General features: G+C 42.9%; 1 protein-coding gene across 1 annotated transcript in view; it reads left to right on the forward strand.

Annotated features, from left to right (window-relative positions):
* Nucleotides 1–5,215: 5,215 nt before the first annotated feature.
* The window catches only part of Usp13 (ubiquitin specific peptidase 13), a 103,580-nt gene continuing 87,883 nt past the window's right edge, over nt 5,216–20,912 (forward strand). Inside the window, exon 1 of the mRNA XM_026382922.2 lies at nt 5,216–5,476. Coding sequence (XP_026238707.1) covers nt 5,309–5,476 — 168 coding nt within the window. The 5' untranslated portion in view covers nt 5,216–5,308. The remainder of the gene's footprint in view (nt 5,477–20,912) is intronic.

A 20,912-nucleotide genomic window follows, 5' to 3' on the forward strand; every position in this document is an offset into this window, starting at 1 on the left:
AATACTCTTATACTATATGATTTTTATAGCTACAAAGAATTGTCTCAAAGGGAAAATGCTGTAATTTCTTAACCAGAGCCCTATTGTTCTACACTTAGTAATCAGTGCTTCTTGCAAAGGTTATTGGCCGTGACCAGAAAGTTGTATGGATATGTCTCCCCAACAAGTCTCATCATATATGGCTTTATAGGATCACTGCACTTTATTGGAAGACACCTGAGGCCAGGAGTTATTACACTAATTGAAATAATTAAGATATCTCTTTTCTCTGTAGATTTGTCCAATTCCCCTTTGGGGCATTAGTCACTGTAACTAATATTCACATCACATTTTAATGTAACCTCTGTCAGTTCTTAGAATAACATTTGTGCAGCAATGAATTTTACTAAAAAGACACAAAGTAGACTGCAAAACCTATTTATTACAATGTCATTAATGTGAGTCATTCACTTGGTAGGTACTTAGTGGGTGCCTAAAATAAAACCATTCCAGGAGAGTAATATCTTTCAGTGTTTCACAAACACTGAGATTCCACAATATGTAAGGCATTAAGAGATACAAATTCCTTCAGAGGCTTTACTCCCTATATAGAGGCATGACATTAAACCAAGACTAATTAAATAATAATACAAGAGATGTCACAAAGAAGTTTCTAGTGATGAGAATGATGATAAGGGCTGTAATTTTTAAAGATCAATCTTTGAAGCAATCACAAAGGATTTCATGGAAAAAATAGCAAGTCTTTTTTTTTTTTTCCCCCTGGTGCTGGGGATTGAACCCAGGACTTGGTGCATACTTGGCAAACATTCTACCACTGAGCTACCAAGCCCAGCCCCAACTGACAGGTCTGGAAAAAACTGAGAAGATAGAAATTAGAGAGGAGAGCTCTCACAAAGGGTCAGAGACAAGTAAGTGAAGATCTCCAGACGTACTGGAGTGAGAGGTGAAGTCTGAAGAGTGATGTCCTAGAACACCAGGCCACCGGAGTTGGCTTCGCCCTGAACATCATGAGAGGAAGCTACCTAGAGTAGAGTGATGTGGTCTTAAATCCTTGATTTGGAAAGTCAGTTCTTCATCTTAACATCTTCTGAAATCTCTTGTTACAGACTTTCAATTTACATTGGAAGCTCAAACTGTTTTGCCATCCTTACTTACGTCTTTCTTGCTCACTGAATGACATCCCTGTGCAGAAATTGGACTAGTAGTAATATAATTGTGTTATAAATTCAGATACAGAAATTGCAAAATTAAAGGTTCCAGTAATGGAGCCAGAATTTTTTCCTCAAATGTCTCGGTTGCTGTTTTGAAATGGTCTCACTATGTTGCCCAGGCAGGTCTCACACTCCTGGGCTCAAGTGATCCTCCTGTCTCAGCTCTCAAGCAGCTGGGGTGATGTGTTGGGCTCTAGAATGACTTGATTAAGACCATTCAGTGAAGTTTCTTTTGCTAATATTTTTGTCTCAATGACTTTTCATATTACAAAACAAACAAAATTGGAGACATTTTGAAAGTATAAATAAAATCCTATAACCAAATTATAAATATAACAATTTAAATTTTACCATGTCTTCCCAGTCATGTAAAATGCAGGTCTATTTTTACCCGGTTGCAATAATATTGTATAAGCATTCTATGTTAAGCAATATACTACAAAAAATTAAGATGATTATTTTCATAGTGACTATTTTAAAATTTGTATAAATACCTTGGAATAGATTTACCAAATTTAATCATACCTCTGTTAAGATGTTTTCTATTTTCCCCTGATTTGATTAGTGTTTTCCATCTGATACGTCAGTGGTATTCTGATAGGCAGCTGGATTTAGGTGTAACATCATGTCAGTCTTTTTGGGAGATAATGGGTGTGGGCAGGGGTAAGTTAAAACCCCCAGACTTGTAGCCTCTTCTTAGCTGATTACTTCAGTGGACTGTATGAATATCATTTTCTATAATTCGACCCATTTCATTTTATGAAAACAACTGGTATGCTGTTTTGAAATGGTCTCACATTGATGTACTAATTTGTCTTCAACTTGTATTACTATTACTTGCTATTGAACTTGGGGTATATTTACAATTGTGTTTTAATTAATTTTAACATAGTACTTGCACATAATTAAATTTGAATGGTATAGAAAGGAAAGGAGTAGTAGTAAATCCCTCTCGAACTTCAGGTTTTCTCTTCCTTTCTACAGAACCCAACAATCATTAGTTTCTTATGCATTCTTCTAGAGATATCTGAAGGAATGTGTACACACATATGCACGTATGTCTTGAAGAACAACATTAAAAATATTTACTACTGGCACAAACAACAAGAAGGAAAGTCATGGTATATGGGATGTGTCTGAGTGCACACTGCATGTTATCAGGCTTGCATGAGGTCCTTACTTTTATACATTAATATGTCCTTGGCTTGTTTCATCTAGCAATGTGATCTGGAGATGGTTCCACATCAGCACATATAAAGTGACTTCATTCTTTTCAGTGGGTGTGTATTTTAGCCACTTCCTATAGATGAACCTTTAGGTTGTTCCTAGGTTTTTGTTACTAAAATGGTTTTCCAACAAATATTTTTACACAGTATGAATTTATCTGTGGCTTCAATGTCTACACAAAGAATTACTGGGTAAATAGTATATGCATATAAAATTATGATCAACTTTGTTAAATTTCCTTCCAAAGGTTTACTGTTTTGTTTTCACCATCAATATATATGAAGGCCTATTTCCCAAACCCAGGCTAACTCAATATATCTGTATCAACCTAGAAGATGGAAAAATGGTGTCTTGCTGATTTTTTTTTTTTTTTTGAAATACTGAGGATTGAACTCAGGGGTACTTGATCACTGAGCTACATCCCTAGCCCTATTTTTGTATTTTATTTAAAGGGTCTTCTAAGTTGCTTAGCACCTTGCTTTTGCGGAGCCTGCCTTTGAACTATCAATCCTCCTGCTTCAACCTGTTGAGCCACTGGGAATACAGATGTGTGCCACGGCACCTGGCTGTTGTCTTGTTGATTTAATTTATATTTAAGATTAAATTGTAAGTTTTGAATCAAAATCTTCTCTGCAATTGGAACACATGTCATCAATGAACTTAAGGCAGAATGCCATGGTTTAAAAATTAGGTGTCCCCCAACCTCTCATGTGAAACAATGCAAGAAGGTTTAGCGGTGAAATAGTTGGGTTATGAGACCCTTAACCCAATCAGTGAATTAATCTCTGATTAATTGGGATTAACTGGGTGGTAGCAGTAGGCAGGTAGGGTATGGCTGGAGGAGGTAGGTCATTGGGGATGTGCCTTTGGGGTTTATATTTGTCCCTAGCCAGTGAAGTCTCTCTGCTTCTTAGTGCCATATTCTCAGCTGCTTTCCTCTGCCACACCCTTCCACCATGTTCTTCTGCCTATCCTCCAGCCCAGAGCAAGGAGCGGGCCATCTATGGACTGAGATTTCTGAAACCTTAAGCCTCAAAATAAATGTTTCCTCCTCTAAAATTGTTTTCAGGTCTTTTGGTCACAGCAGTGAAAAAGCTGACTAAAACACATAGATACTAGAGGTGAAACACTGGTGAGAATAAATCCCAAACAAAAGCTGGTTGAGAGTATTTGCTCAATGATGAGGATAGAGATAATGTTTAATTCCTTGCTCTATGCCAGTTCCCTTCCATCTCCACTGGGTAACATTTGGAATTTTGAGTTAGGAGAATGTATGGCAAGCTTGAGTCTTGTTCGAAGGGTACGGAAATCTAGTGACAGTTCGGTAGAATCAGAGAGACCTGGGAAAGTAACAGAGAAAAAAAAAATATAACAAGGCTTTAAGGACTATTTGATCTAGAAGAGGCTTAAAGAAATCCGTTGCTCCATTAACCATTTTTTGGTATTCTGCATTTCATTCCTTAGCAGGTTTTACTGAATGTCCATGCCTTAAAAGGGTATTGGATGGGCTGGGGTTGTGGCTTGGTGGTAGAAAGCTTGCCTAGCACATGTGAGGCACTGGGTTCCATCCTCAGTCCAGGACACAATGCCTTTATTTTATTTATTTATTTTAAGTGGTGCTGAGGATCCAACCCAGTGCCTCACACGTGCTAGGTAAGCTTCCTTCCACTAAGCCACAACCCCAGCCCACCCAACACACTTTTATGTGTGTATACATACTTGTATATGTAGAAAGGCAACCTCAATGGAATTGAACCAGTGTTGTAAGAGTTTTTTTTTTTTTTTTTTTTTTTTTTTTTTTTTTTTTAAAGAAAATGATAGTTCCTCAGAGGCGTGATCTGTTCACAAATAATTAGCTCCCCAACCCAACTCCACTCATCATTTATTTTTTGAAGAAATGGTTGAGCAAGCCAGGAATATGTATGTCTACTCATAAGATCCTCAAATCAGGCCACTGGATATTCGACTTGTAGACCTTGAATCACACAGAAGATATTCGAAAGGTAGAGAAAAATATAAAACCTGCTCCACCCTGAAATCCTGACCTCCCCTAGCAATAGTAAGAAAAACCTGTATTATTGCAAACCATTCCGCTCTATACTTACTGAGTTTCATTCTATTCTAATTTTTTTTTTTTTTTTGAGCTTTGGGTGTTAAAAAGTGAGGAGTAAGCCTTATTGAGGTAACACCCAAGAACCGGGCACAAACATGGATTTGATCCATTAGGTTCCAGGTTTGCACATCGAGTCCCACCAAGACCAAGTCACCTCTTTTCTCTCTCTCTCTCTCTCTCTCTCTCTCTCTCTCTCTCTCTCTCTCTCTCTCTCTCTCTCTCTCTCCTCTCTCTTTTGTAAGCTTCAGTCCTGCTCTTTGTGTTGGCCTCCTTGGAGCTGTCCCCTGGCAAGCTAGGGATTCAGGATCGAAAACACCGCGGTGGTGGCCGGCCGCAGCCGCTGGCGTGGGCGAGAAGCCCGCTGTATTCCCGCGGGGCGTTCTGGCTCCCCGCCGGCTCGGGGATCCCGCTCCGCCGTCCCGGGGAGCCCTCCGGCCCCCGCCGCTAAGCCGGGCCGGGCGCAGAGCCCCCTCCAGCGCCCCCTCCCCGGCGCGCTGCGGCTGGCGCTCCCCAGCGCCCCGCCTGACGCTGCAGCTGGGCCGGCGACTCGCCATTGGATTAAAAATAGCAGCGTCCCCCTAGCCCGGGGCCCCGGTGCCAGCTCCCGCCCCGCGGCCGGTTCAACCCGCTCTGCCCGCCCGCCCCGGCTCGCCTCGCGTCTCCCGCGCAGCCCGCCCGCCCGCTGGCGCCGCGGCGGCCGGCAGACCCCGCGCTCCGGCCCGGCTCTGCTCGGCTCTGCTCGGTGCGCGCCGCGGCCATGCAGCGCCGGGGCGCCCTGTTCAGCATGCCGGGCGGCAGCGGCAGCAGGAAGATGGCTGCAGGAGACATCGGCGAGCTTCTGGTGCCCCACATGCCCACCATCCGCGTGCCCAGGTCCGGGGACAGGGTCTACAAGAACGAGTGCGCCTTCTCCTACGACTCCCCTGTAAGTGAGGCGCCTCCGGGAGGGTCGCGGTGCCGGCGGCCTGGGGCGGCCGCGAGCCGCGGACCTCGGCGGCAAGTGAGGCAGGGGAGAAGATGCGCAGCGGCGGCTGGGGACCTCCTCCTCCTCCCGGAGCGGAGTTGGCTCGGGGGGCACTGCAGTTCGGCAGCCACTTAACGAGCGCCCCAAGGCTGCTGCCGCCGAAGACGGGGCCGCCAGAGTGGTCTGCTGCGCTGGGTTGCTAGGCTGCAAGGGCCCCGATCCCCAGCTGCCTTCCCACAGCCCCGCCACTGTTTGAAAGATAGATGGAATCAAAGAGTGAGTTCCCTGCTCTGAGCTGCACGTTGCAGATCGTTTGCGCCCTCCCTGGGGTGAGAGTCGGGGGCGAGTAGGTGGTAGGGATCGATCCCGTACCCCCTAAAACACAGCATTTCTCTTCCTGGGACCCTTTGCTTTGCCCCGGGATTCCCACTCCTGGACAATTCTTATGTCCTCTCTGAGCTTTTCTCCTTCCACTTTCCATTTCTCTCCACTGTTTCTTGGCATTAGAATGTCAGAGAAAATCTTCGGGTGTCTCCACTTGGGCAGCAGAAATGGGGGTCTACTGGATGGTTTTCTTAAGCCTTTCTTCTTTTCCCTTCTAAATGAGTCACTTGGCTGACGTGCGCTAGTATAAATTATTAAAAGTTCAATCCCGAGTCGTGACCTCAGAGACTGGAGGGGAAGTTAACGACGACGCATCACCGCCCTCCACCCAGGACGGCTGTTGGTAGTTTTCACCTGGTTGTAAGTGGATGTGTGAGAACTAGAAGGAGGGTGAATTGTCCCTTTTGGGAGTCAAGATGGGCTTCAAAGTGACTCAGCTGTCTGGCGTTTATCATGTCTTTTTGAGGACCGGGTTATTTTTATCCACCCACTTTAGATCTCATGTGTCACCCAGCAGATCTCAATGCATGAGGAGGTGCATGGATTGGAGGGAGAGGCAGTCTCACAACAATCCAACGCATTTTATTCATAGTATGTAGAGTATCCTTGAAGGAAAAAAATAACACACACACACAAAACAAATGAGTGCAAAATTTCCAAAGTTTCCTTTATTACTTTGTGGGTTGATATGGTTGGTTTCAAAGCATTATTGTTTGGTATGCATTGGACTCCCAGAATTATTATCCTTTCCTCTGACGTTTAGTTTTTCTTTTGTTATTCCAGGTCATTTGGGGATAAAATCTAACTTACTTTTTTTTTTCCTTTTAAAAAGATCCATGCAGAGAGGACTGGAGTGGTTGTGTTTAAAACAGGATATCATGATCCCAGTACTCAGAGTGACCATCAGCAGTACCAGTGCTTCCTGTTATCCACAAAATATTTGAGAATGTCTTGTGCAGACTGGCCAGTCCAGTGTTGGGCAGATACACTAATAGCCCCTGAGAGTGGAGAACGATGAGGGTCCATTGCTAACTAACTTAAGCAATTGACAAGCCTTGAACTCTAGGAAGAAGAAAGTCTTGTAGGATTGTAGACGACTTTCTCCATGTTTGATTTGGATTGCTCTTCAAGATCAGACTTTTTTATTGGAGAAACTTGTTATATAGAATATGGCAGGTGTGAGAAAGAGCTGATTGTTTTAATTAACTTCTACAAATGGTACTGGGAATTTACTGTGTGCCAAATGCTGTTCTAGAAACATCTTGTCCAGTATAAAATGATGATTTCATTTGTATCACAGTAGTTCCTTGGGGGAGAGTAGGATTACTTACAAGTCTGATGAATCATTATATTTCATTATCTGTGTTCCAGGGGAGGAAGAGAAGGAAGGTTTTATACTAGGTATCTTAAAGCACAGTGCCTGATAATGTGAGGTATTTCCTTGTGGCATTTTCTTAATATTTGGTTGTGAATCCATTACACATTTCTTGAGCACCTACTGTGTGCGAGCTCATACATGCATGGCTAAGAACCATTCAGAGTGAAGTTCATTGGTGCCATGCACATCAAAATATTTTTAATTTACAAGAACTGTGGGACTATGGTAGAGAAAGGCAAAAACAAGTGAAAAAAAAAAGTCATCCTTGTATTGGATACTGGTGAGATAGTTCATAGATAAAGATGGATAGAAAATCAAGGAGACCAGCATTCTAGGGAAGGAAAATTACATGTGCAAACATATCAAGTATGAGTATCTTCTTATTATTTGCCTATATTGTTTTTAAAAGAAAAAGAATGATTTGACAAGTAAGAAGAAGTAAGCTCAGAATCAAGAAGAGAGTAGATGGGGAAAGAGAGATGATGGGGAAATGTTTGATCTTGACTTTTTTGTATGTGTGTGCTGGAACATGCACTTGCTAAGTGCATTGAACCTAGAACAGTACCTGATATTGTTTTTATATAGTCAGTTACAGAAAGCCACTCTAACTAATGAGGTTTAGAGTGGTGTTGGAAGAAGACTGAAGCAACAAATTTTTATTATGTTTTGGGTACAGTGTGAAGACCTCTGCTATTCTTCACAAGGTGGGATGAATTGAATGGAACAGCATGTAACTATTTTCAGTATTCTTCTGCTTGCTTCCCACTCACCTTCTAGGGCTTGGTATATAGCAGGTGCTCCAAAACAGCTACTTTGGAATGAGGAAGAATTTGATTTTTCACCTACCTTTGTTCACCTCTCTGATTTGGTTTTCTCTTGAGCTCTGTAATCCACTTCCCATCTGAGCATCTTTTTACATTCAATTCAAGTGGTTCTTCCTCTCGGAGTCATTTCCATAATGCCCCCCACTAGACCCCATAAGCATCTCTATTGAACCACATGCTTATGTCTGCCTTTGAGTGTGACCATTCCCAAGGCTAGGTCTTTTTCTTATTCCCACGAGCATGCATCTATACCAGGATCTCAGATGTTTAGGAAACATACAAATTACGTGGGTGACATATTCTGTAAATGGTGAGGGTACAACACATGGGAAATGCTGGGAAAGGAATCATGTGAGATGATCACATAGAATGTGGCGACTTGACTGATTATTGGGGGGACAACTGTGAAAGAGACAGCCAAACTACCAGGGATCCAATTCTGATTCTGTCACCCAGATGGGTTACTTCTCTGGGTCCCAGTTTCTTCATGGATAAAACGGGGACCATACAGAACTTAACTCAAGGAGGTTGTTCTGTGGATTAAATAATTTAATATGTAAAGTGTGCCTGGCTGATAAGTAGTCACTATATATATTTGATTTAAAAAAGGAAAAAAGTGGAGGGGGGTGAGAGAGAAGGAGGAATGAAGGGAGGGAGGGTGGGAAGAAGAAAGGAAGGAAGAAAAGGAGTCAATTGTAAGTTGTGAGCCCAAGAATTTGATTGTCATATGTTATGTAGAAAGTTTCATGTGGTTCATTGAAAGTGGTTCACCCTTGTACTAACAGACCACCATGAAAATCTACTCTCATTTCTTGGCTGCACCACTTTCGTGTCGAGGTTGCCAGCTCTGGTGAGACCCATCTATGACTCTTCCACACTTGAGACTCCTTTCCTTTTCTAAGGCCCTTCCTCTCATCATTATTTTTCAAGGCTCTGTTTCCTCCTCCCCCCCCATCCCACCCCTTTAGACTTCATCCTTTCCTCTCAGTGCTTGTATTGCTTAGAGTCTGTGTCATGTAATACAGACAATTATAGTCTATCTTCCCTAGTTGGCTCTTATCTTATTTGCTTTCCCCCATTTAATTCTTATTTTTAAAGCATTTCCTAGGTGTGAGTCTCCGTAGCAAGCATCTCAGGCTGCTCAGGAGCCTGCCACTCTGGTGCTGGTCACACCCCCTTGCTGTCTGTGTTCTGTGGACTGCTAACTATCTCAGCTGGGTCAGCTGGAAACGTGGATGTTGAAATAGTGCTTTAGAGCAGGCAGTTTATTTTGGAAAGATGTCCTCAGAAATGGAATAGTGACCAAGGGAATAGTGACCAAGAGAAGGAAGGAAAGCCACTCCAAGAGTAAGCTACAGAGTTGGTTTCCGCAGTATGCAACTGGTGCTTAATCCCTCAGGGAACTGTGGAATGTTTCTCAGAGTCCTCCACTTGAGATATGGAAGAGGGAGATATTTATCTACTGGCTCCCATCCCCCACTGGGCAAGTGTTGCTCCAGGAGTGCAAAGGCCCTCACTCTTCCAGGTTTGAGGTTGTGCCCAGAAGGCTGAGTAGGATCTGCAGGCTTCGGATGACCACCAGCAGCTGAGCAGCAAGAGCTCCTGGGTGCAGCTGAGGCTAGGGATGTCGGGCCACACCTGTTGTGACAATCATCTGCACATAGTGGCTATACCAAAATGGTGGTCCAAAGAGATGTGAAACTCAGTGTACAGTACCCCCAATACCTCTTTCTCCCTTCCAGCATCTGGGCTATTTTCTAAGGGAAGCACCCGGAATCCCAGTTCTCTGAAGTTCTGAGATGGATTGCTGACGTTGAAATGTCACGGTTGGTTCTCATCTTTCTTGGGGTTCTTTGCAAAACTAGTGGTCAGAGTCCTGGTGGTCATGACTGGTTTAGGTACACACGAGGAAAGGCTTTGAGATCTCCATCTGCTTATGGGAAAACTTTATGTTAGGAGTTCAGTAAGTCCTTCTTTCTGTCTTTTCCTCCACAAATATGTATACTTTTTATATGCCTGGTATTATCTCAGGCATTGCTAGCAAAAATGGCAGCTCAATAGTTCCTCATTTCCCTTCTTCCTTGCTCCTTGTAAACACTTTCCATTTTCTCTCTATATGGCTTTACTTATTCTAGGTACCTCATCTAAGTGGAATCACACAGTGTTTTACCTTTAGCGTTTGGATTATTCCACCCAGCATGATGTTTTCCAGGTTCATCCATGTTATAACCTGTATCAGAACTTTATTCCTTTTTAAGGCTGAATAATATTCCTCTGTGTATGTGTCGCATTTTGCTTATCCATTCATCTGTTGTAGAATATTGAGATATTATCAACTTTTGGCTATTGTGAATAAAGCTGCTTTGATCATTGGTACAAAAATCTAGGTCACTGTAGATTTTGTGCTTTTTATCATTGTGCTATGCACATTGCCTAGAAGTGCCTAGAAGGTGCTTACTTATAGGGAGCACAAAAATGTTTTATGTGGAAGACTCTTCCTTTTTTAAAAAATATTTTATTTTAGTTGTAGTTGGACACAATACCTTTTTTCTTTTATTTTTTTTGTGGTGCTTAGGATCCAACCCAGGGCCCTGCTTGTGCTAGACGAGAGCTCTACTGCTGAGCCACAACTCAAGCCCCAAGACTCTTCTAATGGATAAACTAATAAGTGATGGTAAAGCAAAATTTAGGAACTTACAGACTCTATTCTTTTTTGAAGAAGCAAACTTAAACTGAATCTAATTTACTTAGTTTCACTTGTCAAAAGCAAGCTTTATGACCTCTTTATATTCCGAAATATTTTTAGGGTTCCCGCAGAATTTTTTGCAGGGTTTCCATCTACTGATTTAAACACCCACTGTATTACAAATTAAAACAGGAAAACTTTTTAAACAATTTAAATAATTGCATTTCATTAATTGCTGGGGTGGCAATGTCATGTAGCCTCTGAAAAATGCCACTGTAAACTGTTAACAACTTTTTTTTTTTTTTTTACTCCTTTGATGATATGGGTGGAACCCAGGGCCTCAAGCATGCCAGGACAGAGCTCTACATGAAGCCATGTCCCTAGCCCCATTGTATGCTATGAAAGAATGAGAGTGAAAAAGACATAATCTCATCTTATGAAAATGTTTTTGACCTTCCAAAGTGCTTGGAGTGTCTCTGAGGTGTTACAGGGTTCCCAGGCCATACCTAGAAAACCAAAGTACTAGAGTTTAGTTCAGAGAAGTACAGTTGCTTTCTCTGATCACATACTTTGCCTGAAACTTGTTTTTGGGGGTTAGTACTAGTGTATTAGTCTTAGTTCAACTATAGGTGTCATGTGTCACAGCAAGCACATTCTTTTTAAAGCCAATTAAAATTTATAGAATTTAATTGGCTCTTTTTGAAAAAAATTGGAACCACTTGGGTTGTGAATTTTTGGCTGCTTCAGGGGATACCAGGGATCGAACCCAGGGTTGTTTAACCACCGAATCACACATCCCCAGTCCTTTTTTGTATTGTATTTAGAGAGAAGGTCTCTCTCTAAGTTGCTTTAGGGCCTTGCTAAGTTGCTGAGGCCGGCTTTGAACTTGTGATCTTCCTGCCTCAGCCTCCTGAGCTGCTGGGAAAAGTAAGAATTCTTTATTCTGTTGATTGACTGTGAACTTCACTGTAGGGTGGTGTGGGTAACTTAAATGTTACAATCTTGATTTTTTTTTCCCTTTTGTACAGTGGTGAGGTGACTTTTCTTATCTCTTTCCTGGGAAGTGAAGCCCTGTCTGCTGGTTTCAGGGAGCAGAGTGGGAGAAGAGGACTGGAATGGTCTCAGTATCTGGATATTGGATCCAGGCTGGATGTTGACTGTCGGTTCTATCCCTGTCCCTGTTTTGCTGGACTTTCTTCTCTATCGTAGGACTTTGAACCTGGGCACTGTATTTCCAGAGTACTTTGACAGCAGGATTCTGGTTTTGATTCTGCTAGTAAGAGATTTGGAAGGTAAAAGAAAGTGAAAAGCTACTATTACTCTTGCAGCTATGATCCATGGCAAATGTGACATTTTTCTGGCAGCTTCTGGGTTGCCCCCATGGGACTTGGAGCCATCTCAATGATGGGGCACTTGAATCCCCTGTGCAGTTTCTTGTGATTTCTTAGACATTCTGATTTCCTGAACAACAGTGGTGGTTTTCCTGATCTTTCTTCTCATCACCCTTCCAAGGATTTTGTAAACTTCGAATTTCCTGAATTAAATCTCTTCCTGTCTGAAATATCTAGAATAGTGTTTATATTTCTCATTCCAAATCTGGTTCACACACATTTTCTTAGTCACTGTATTTTCAGATGGTACCTCTATTTTTAACAGAGCTCATTCTTGTACAGTCCTGAGACCTTTGCTGCTGTTGTTTCTGAGGTACTAGTGATTTAACCTACTAAGCTTCATTCCCAGCCCTTTTTAATTTTGAGGCAAGGTCTTGTTACATTCCCAGGTTGGCCTTGAATTTAGGATTCTCCTGTCTCAGCCTCCAGAGTAGCTGGGATTACAGGCATGTGCCACTGTGCCTGGCTGAAACCTGGCACAGGTGAGACTTTTGCTTTTACCTGCTTTAGAAGGGGGGGTGTGGTGTGGTGTGGGGGAGGGGCTGCTTGCAGTGGAGAGGGATCTGGGTCTCTGACCACTCTCTGGACAGATATTCAACCCTTCTTCCTTATTTTAGTCTCTGTTTCACCCCAACCAGGAGTTACCTGGAGTTGCCAGTGCCGGAGTCTTTTGGAAATTCTGGGATGTAATCAGGTTGGATCCCGGTCTTCCTTGCTATTAGTCTAGGACTCAGCTGTCAGTCCCTCTCAGACCTTATCTAGTCACAGTCCAGCTTTATGGCTATAGTTTGTGTGTTTTTATTGGGGCTTCAGAAAGGAGAGAAATTAATGTCTGGGTGCCATCTGTCCTGTGTACCATAAAGTCCTACTTTTCCAAAGTAATTATCAAGAAGTCACTTGTGTCTGTTTTTAGCAGGGGCTAATTACCTTTTAAGTAGAGTTCTGGGGTATAAGAGATGAAGCTGATCCTTCCAGGAAGGCTTTTTTTGGGGGGAAATTTGTTTCCTTTTCTGGTCTGAATCTAGACTTTTGTTCAGTCTGAATTCTCATTTCCCTCCCGTGCATTCCTGCTCCCAGCCTATGGCTCAGTTAAATATACTGTCATCCCTTATAGTGTTCCAGGTCAGGAGATGTATAAGATAATTCACTCTGCTTTCCTTTCCCTCTCTTTGTAATTTTTAAAATTGTAAAATACACATAACAAAAAAAATTTACTGTCTTAACTGTGTGTGTGTTTGTGTATGTGCGCACGCATGAGGGTATGCTTGCACATGCTGGAGATTGAGCCAGGGCCTTGTGCATGCAGAGCTTGAGCTCTACCACTAAGTTCTCCCTTTATTTTTTTAAAAATAATATTATGCTGTTTATTTAGTTTTTTTTTTTTTTTTTTTTTTTGTAAATGTGGTGCTGGGGATTGAACCCAGTGCCTTAGGTATGCCAGGTAAGCCTTAGACCAGGGAGCCACAACTCCAGCCCCATCTTAACCATTTTTAAGTGTACACTTCAGTGGTACCAAGCACCTCTGCATTGTCCTGAATTATCACCTCCATCACCTCCCAAAGCCTTTAGTCTTGCAAAACTGAAACTCCACCCATTAAACACTAACTCCTTCTTGGCCCCTTTCTTCATCCCTGATGGCCACCATCCTTTCTGCTTTTGGGTGGCTTGTGTAAATGCAGATGAAGAGAGGCATGGTCTCTGTGGATGAAGAGGCCAGGACTCCATGCTGCCACTCAACATTCAGTATTGTGGTGACCTGTGGAGGACACCCTTTGTCCCCATGCACCTCAGAGATGTGAACAAGGCTTCTATTTTTAGGGCTAGAACATCAGGACAATGCAACAATGACAAGAATTTAACGAATCCCAACGTGCCTCCAGCCTGAGAGGTTGCTTGAGGTGCAGAAGAACATGTGCTTTCCATGATAAGATTAAAAATGAGACATTTTGTTTGGGGTTAATTAGCAAGTATTACTGCTTATTTCGAGCCTATGTCATATGCTTATTATGAACCAAACACAGAACTAGGCACTTTTATGTACATCATCTCATTTAATTATGGTAGTTGTTGACTTGTAAGATACAGTTGTTACTGTTGCTGCTGTGTTAACAGCAGAGAGGTTAGGCAGTGTGTTAAAGGACTTGGTCAAGACTGGTGCCTGACAGAGACAGGAATGGAATCCTGATGTGTCTTGAAAGGGTAGACCCTGAAGCACTGACAGGATATTTACAGGGTGGCCCTTAAAATGTGTGCATGGAGGTTTCAGGTCTGTGAATAGTCAATAAATAAATTTGGAAGAGTTCCTGGATTGGACAATTGCATGGGATCTGAATAGGTGTCATTTTGGAGGAGGAAAGGACACAGGTATGGAGGTAGAGCCAAGCTTAGCGTGTGTGTGTGTGTGTGTGTGTGTGTGTGTGTGTGTGAGAGAGAGAGAGAGAGAGAGCGAGAGTGAGCTGTTTTATGGAAACTAGGGTCACTGGGGAGACAGAAGTGCAAGGCCGACTCCTCCATGAATCACAGAGGAGATCAGTCTTGATAAGATTATGGGCCAGCCAGTTAGGAGCCAGAACAACGTGAGAATGCTCGTCATTTAGTGCTGCTGTTCTGGAAGTGGAGTGGATAGATGGGGAGGCTGGGACCTTGAATAAGAGTGCAGATAGCAGGCTGCTGTAGACTGGCAGGGAGTACTTGCCCCAGGGTGATGATGATGGGGACGGAGATTTGGGGTGTTGGGGGGCGGTATACCCAATACAGAGTTTGATGAAAGATAAAGGCTCAACTTAGGGACAGAATATACAGTATTGAAGGAGTGGGAGGAACTAAGGCCGACTTCCTCCACTTCCTCGCTGTGGCTTGGGAGATGGAATGTGTCGAGGACCTAAAGAGGGAAGGTGAGCGAGTCAGTGCAAGCAGTGAAGGACTGAGTGGCCCCTGGGAAGTTGGCAACTGGAATGGAGCCCAGAGGTCAGGGTTTGGATTTCAGAGTCTGGAGATTCCTGGTTTAGAGACTGGATTTGTGAGTTCCAGGAGGCAATTGCATTGCAGGAGCCGTCGTACATGCGGTACATGGGGGCTTCCTGGTTCATGACAGACAGTCTGGAGTCAGCGTGCTGTGCATACACCACGCAGGCAGTTGGCCAAGAGGCAGAAGGTTCTTTAAGTGAATTGCAATTATGAAAACTTTCTCTTGCATGAACCAAGTGTTGCTAATTCTTTGGGTGTGGCTGTACATGTGGTGACCAGGACATAGATGTCTCTGTCCCCAGTAGTCCTTAGAAATAGTCTTGGTGGCTTGGCAGTGGGATTAGAGGATTGGTTGGCCAGGAGGAAAGAGAACATACGGAGCAGAATGGGGGGCGGGGGTGGATATAGGAAGCAAGGGTGAACAGGTTGCATTTTTGGGGTAAAACTTCTGAATTGATCCTTTGAATGTCACATTTGGTGGGTTCTGTCATTGACTGTTCTTCTTCTGGAAGAAGCCTTGGTTGTTGTGGGTTATCTCTCCAGGGCCCCAGTTTAATTGCTGGACAACGGTTGATGAGGTTAGGTGTCCTGCGGGGACTGTAACCCTTGGGTTATTTCACTAGCATCTCAGAGCCCTATCCTTTGGGTCTTGACACTGTTTTTATCAGGGAGCTGTCAGCCAGGAGTGGCCACCTCCCAGGGCCCCCACTGTCCACTGGAGTTGGAGGAGTGGAGACCTCTCTTCCTCCCAGGAAAGCCTGGCAGAGCACCTGGCACAGGCCACTCACTTGAGTGGGGTGGCTCTCCTTGGCCTGCCCCTCCTGCTTTCCTTGAACGAAACAGCCTTGGAAAAAAAGGAGAAACTGCTCTTTTCTTCAGGCCCTCGAAACGATGTCTGTGCTTGCTGACAGCCACCCACCTGTCTCCTGCCACCAAAATGACATCTGCTTCTCAGAGGCACGAGGCAGCCTGTGGGGGCCAGGCTGGCCTGGGTCCAGACTCTCTCACCTTACTATTTGGTAGCCACATGACTTCAGCAAGGGCTTGGCGTTTACTGAATTTTTCCAAGTCTGGGCTTTCCTCTCACTAGGACCTACCTGCAAGGTTGTTGTCACCGTGCTGCTTGTGAAATGCTGGTATTGCTGTCCCTCACTCTCTAGCCAGAGGGTCTGTGGTGGAAGGAGATCACCCTTTTCTGGAGGTAGGGTGGGGAAGAAGGTAGCATGGTGATCAAAGGGTCTTGAAGTTGCCAAAGAGAGAGATCCTGTGTGTGACAATTTTGCATGAAGGTTTGTTCTGTAGTGAAAACCACAGCCATGAGTAGTTGTTGGCCTCTTTGAGGAGAGTTTAGCTCAGGGCTATTATCCATACTTAAATCAGCTCAGAGTGATGGGCTTTATGAGTTAGCCTGGAAACCCAGTCTTCATGGCTAGCATAACAGGGGAAATTGCATCCTGAAGAAAGCCATTAGTTGTTTTTTTTTTTAATGTTTTTATTAGTGAGTGCATTATAATTATACATAGTAGTGGGATTCATTGTGACAATCATGCATGCACATAATGTAACGTGGTTCATTTCATTCCCAAGCACTTCTCCCTCAGTCCCCTTCCTCTACTGGTATCCCTTCTATTTATTTATTTTAATTGATGCATTATAATTATGCATAAGAGTGGGATTCATTGTGATATATTCGTACATGCACTTAGTATAATTTGGCCAGCTTAATTCCCTAATACCTAACCTTTCCCACCCTTCCTCTCTCTGCATTGATCTCTTCTTTTACTCTGCACTTCTCCCTTTTATTTTCATGAGATGCCTTTTTCATTCCTTTTCTTCTCTGGAGTTTCTGCATATGAAAGAAAACCTTTGATTTTTCTCAGTCTGGCTTATTTCACTTTGCAAGATGTTCTCCAGTTTCATCCATTTACCAGCAAATAACATAACCTCATTCTTCTTTATGGCTGAGTAGAACTCCATTGTGAATATAGACCACATTTTCTTGATCCTTTCATCTGTTGACAGGCACGTGGGCTGGCTCCACAACTTGGCTATTGTGAATTGCACTGCTGTAAACACAGGGATGCATGAATTACTATAATATGCTGATTTCCTTTTGGATAAATACTAAGGAGTGGAAGAGCTGGGTCATGTGCTGGAAAACCATCAGTCTTAAAAAATAAAAATAAAGGACTAGCAAAGGGTGTCCTGTTGACAAGGTAGTTTCACATTTTTATTTTTTTACATATAAGCTGGGAACTGCATTTATGGGTTATAGCTTCACTTTAGCACAGCTGAAGGTGCTGAGCTCAGAGTCTTCTGAGCTTCATCTACCAGTGGCTCTTATAGTGCCATTTGTCCTGTGAGCATTGTGATAGAGGCCCCTCATTTTCTCCTCAGCCCTTCCCCAGAGGTTGCCGGTGACAACATCCTCTTTGCTCAAGATATTTATAGCGAGGACTCAGTTTTCTACTTGAGAAAAAAGTGAATAAATGACACTTCAATAAAGCAGTACATTTATAGTGGCATCAAAACCTAGTTGTTTGGACTCTGCTGTTATTTAGTGCATCCAGGCTGAACAAGGTGTAGGAGTCTTCTGAAGAAAGAAATCTAACTTTCCAAGTGAGAGCACACTTCAAGAATCATTACTGCCTTCACACTTCTCTTTCTTCCCCCCGTTTTGTTTTTGGCTGGACATTTAACCCAGGCCCTTTACCACTGAGCCACATCCCTAGCCCTATATCTTTTCTTAACAATTCATGGTCACAATCATGATTTATCAATGTTTAGCAGAAAGACCTAGACTCTCTTGGGATTACATTCATTCTTTTTTCTTCTTAATTTAGATAAACAAATTTATTTCAGTGGCTTTTCTGTTGAAACCAAAGTTTTGGATTTTGTGAATACTGTGTTTTGGTAATTCTGTTTTACAGGTTCCTTGTTATCCAGCCTGTTTTCTGATAATGCTTTTTCTTTATTTCATTTCCTATTTCTATGTGTCTCAGGCTTGCTGCCCTTGATCTAGAACCTTGTTTTACTTTTTATTACACCTTTATGCCTCATCTGCATGTACTTAATGTTTGCATTTTTAAAATCATCTGGTTTACTCTAGAAGCCAGAATGACCTGGGATGTGTGCTCTGGATATTGTAATATCTGAATGCATGTCTGCCATTCATATATGGAAATACCCCAGTGGTACTTACAGATAGATGGTTGCTTGGTGAAAGCAGGAGTTGGGCAGAGAGCGGTGGGGTGTCAAACCAGTTAGCAGTTATCCTGGATTCCACCCTTTCCACTCCCCCCTACATCTAACCTGTGTTCCATGTCCATGGGTGCTGTTCTAAAATTATCTCCTAAATCTGCCTAAGTTGCCCCCTCTCTGCTGTGAGCCCCTTTCCCTCTCCCAGGCAAGCTACCATTTGGCCTTGATTAGACATAGGCTATCTACAAGAACTTTCTGGGCTGGGGATGTAGCTTGGTGGTAGAACACTTGCTTGTATCAGCACTGTACAGTAGAGTGGCCACTAACTGCACGAAGCACAGTGAACACTTAGTGTGTGGTGAGTGTGTGCAATTGAGGAACTGAACTTTTAATTTAACTTTGATTACCTGCCTGTGGCTACTGTATTGGACAGTGTGAAGCTAGACTGTACAGTAACCTCTTCACTGTATGCTTTCTTGACCTCTTCCCTATGATTCTTCCTCAGTAGCCAGAGTGATCTTTTAAGATGTAGATGAGACTGGAAAGCCCTTCAGAAGCTGTGCATCCTGATTAGAGTGAAGCCGAGCTCCTCTTCTACCCATTCTACTGTCTTTCCTATTCCTAACCTCCCTCCTTTCTCCTCATTTCCTTTTCTCTTATCCAGTGAACTTCTATTCCCTCCACCTTATTGTGTGTTAGCATCCACATGTCAGAGAGAACATTCGGCCTTTGGTTTTGTGCCCAGCCCTTTTAAATATTTTATTTAGAGACAGAGTCTTGCTAAGTTGCTGAGGCTGGCTTTGAACTCGTGATCCTCCTGCCTCAGCCTCCCAAACCGCTGGGATTGCAGGTGTGTGCCACGGGTCCTCTTATCCCTGCCAGAAGTTATCTTCTACATCTTTTTTGTTTATTTTTTTCTATCCCCTAAGGAGATGTAAACATAAGGGCAGGGCCTTGCTGTGTCTCTATTGTCATTTGTGGATTGTGGAGGGACTGAAGCCCTCAGCTGCCCCACATCCATCAACTTCTCTTGTCCCCTGGAGGTGACAAGACTGCATCCTTCTCTTTCACAGCTTGTTTTCCAGATTCCACACCTATCACCCCCTTCTGCAGTTGAGGATGGCTTCCAGCTGGGGTAGTGTTCTCCATCAGTTTAATTTTTTTCTCAGTTGTAATTGCATTCTTTTCTCCCTCTGAGATTATACTCCTTATTACCTCTATTTTACTTGTACATTCCCAGATTTCCTTAGCTACAAATCTCAAGATAATCTCTTAGTTATTTCAACCATCATTTTTTTTGAGGGGTATCAGGGATTGAACTCAGGGCCACACAACCACTGAGCCACATCTCCAGCCCTATTTTGTGTTTTATTTAGAGACAGGGTCTCACTGAGTTTCTTAGCGCCTCACTTTTGCTGAGGCTGGCTTTGAACTCCAGAGACTCTGCCTCAGTCTCTCGAGCTTCTGGGATTATAAGCACGAGCCACTGCTCCCATACTTTTTTTTTCTTTAAATATTTTATTAGTTGTTGGTGGCCCTTTATTTATTTTTATGTGGGGCTGAGAATCGAACCCAGTGCCTCACACATGCTAGGCAAGCGCTCTACCCTGAGCCACAACCCCAGCCCTCAACCCTACTTTTTGAGTAGTAAGAATATATAGCACCTCAAAGCTGTGCAATTGGGTTGCTGAAACCGGGGAAATCAAATAAAGGGAACATTCAAAGACTGTTCCATTCTGTGTACCTATATTTGGGTTCTAAATACATTCAGTTAAGAAAACTTTTATTTTTTTTAAATTAAAAAAAAAATCCATTCTTGAAGAACCTAAAAATGCCAAAAGACAACATGAAAAAATCCTACCTTATCCTTCCATGTTGAGATAACGTCATCATATGCCAGGCAGAGGGAACATCTTGTGTGTGTTATAACATCCCAATGCTGTTTATTTTACCTTCTTTCTTTATTCAAAAAAATACAACGCACATATTTTCTATCAGTAAATGTTCATGCAACGTCAATTTTAAGTGGCTGATGAGTATCGCCTTTCAGGGATATGCCATAAATTATTAATCATTCAAATCACTACCTTTCAAGACTCCAAAAAAAGCAAATTTAGTTAATCTTTTCTTCTTCTTCTTCTTCTTTTTTTTAAACAGCTGATGTCTCGAAAACACCATGCCCTTGTCCCTTGTCTCTTTTGCAAGGGAGTGTGAGTCACAGTGCTCCATGGTGTTAGTATGCAATTTGTGCTGGATGTGGATTTATTGTGACTCCATCTCCCCACCTCATGTTTCTCTTTATGGCAGTGACCTCTTGTTTTGCACAGGAGACTCCGTCCTGTGGTTATGAAAACAAGCACTGCTCAGGACTGTTTCCTGAGTGCGTTGCTCACATGTGCTCATTCTCTCTTCCTGTCTCCAAGAAACACCAGGGTAAACAGAGTTCTCTGAACACCTACTGATTGACAATGCGGTGTATTTTTATTTAAAATGACTGTTCACTTGCTACTTTGAAACGCGTAACCTTGACCTTTGTATTCCAGAATGTTTTAGCATTCTCTTAAAT

This window comes from Urocitellus parryii, chromosome 2, assembly GCF_045843805.1.
Source record: "Urocitellus parryii isolate mUroPar1 chromosome 2, mUroPar1.hap1, whole genome shotgun sequence".
Classification (NCBI taxonomy): Eukaryota; Metazoa; Chordata; class Mammalia; order Rodentia; family Sciuridae; genus Urocitellus; species Urocitellus parryii.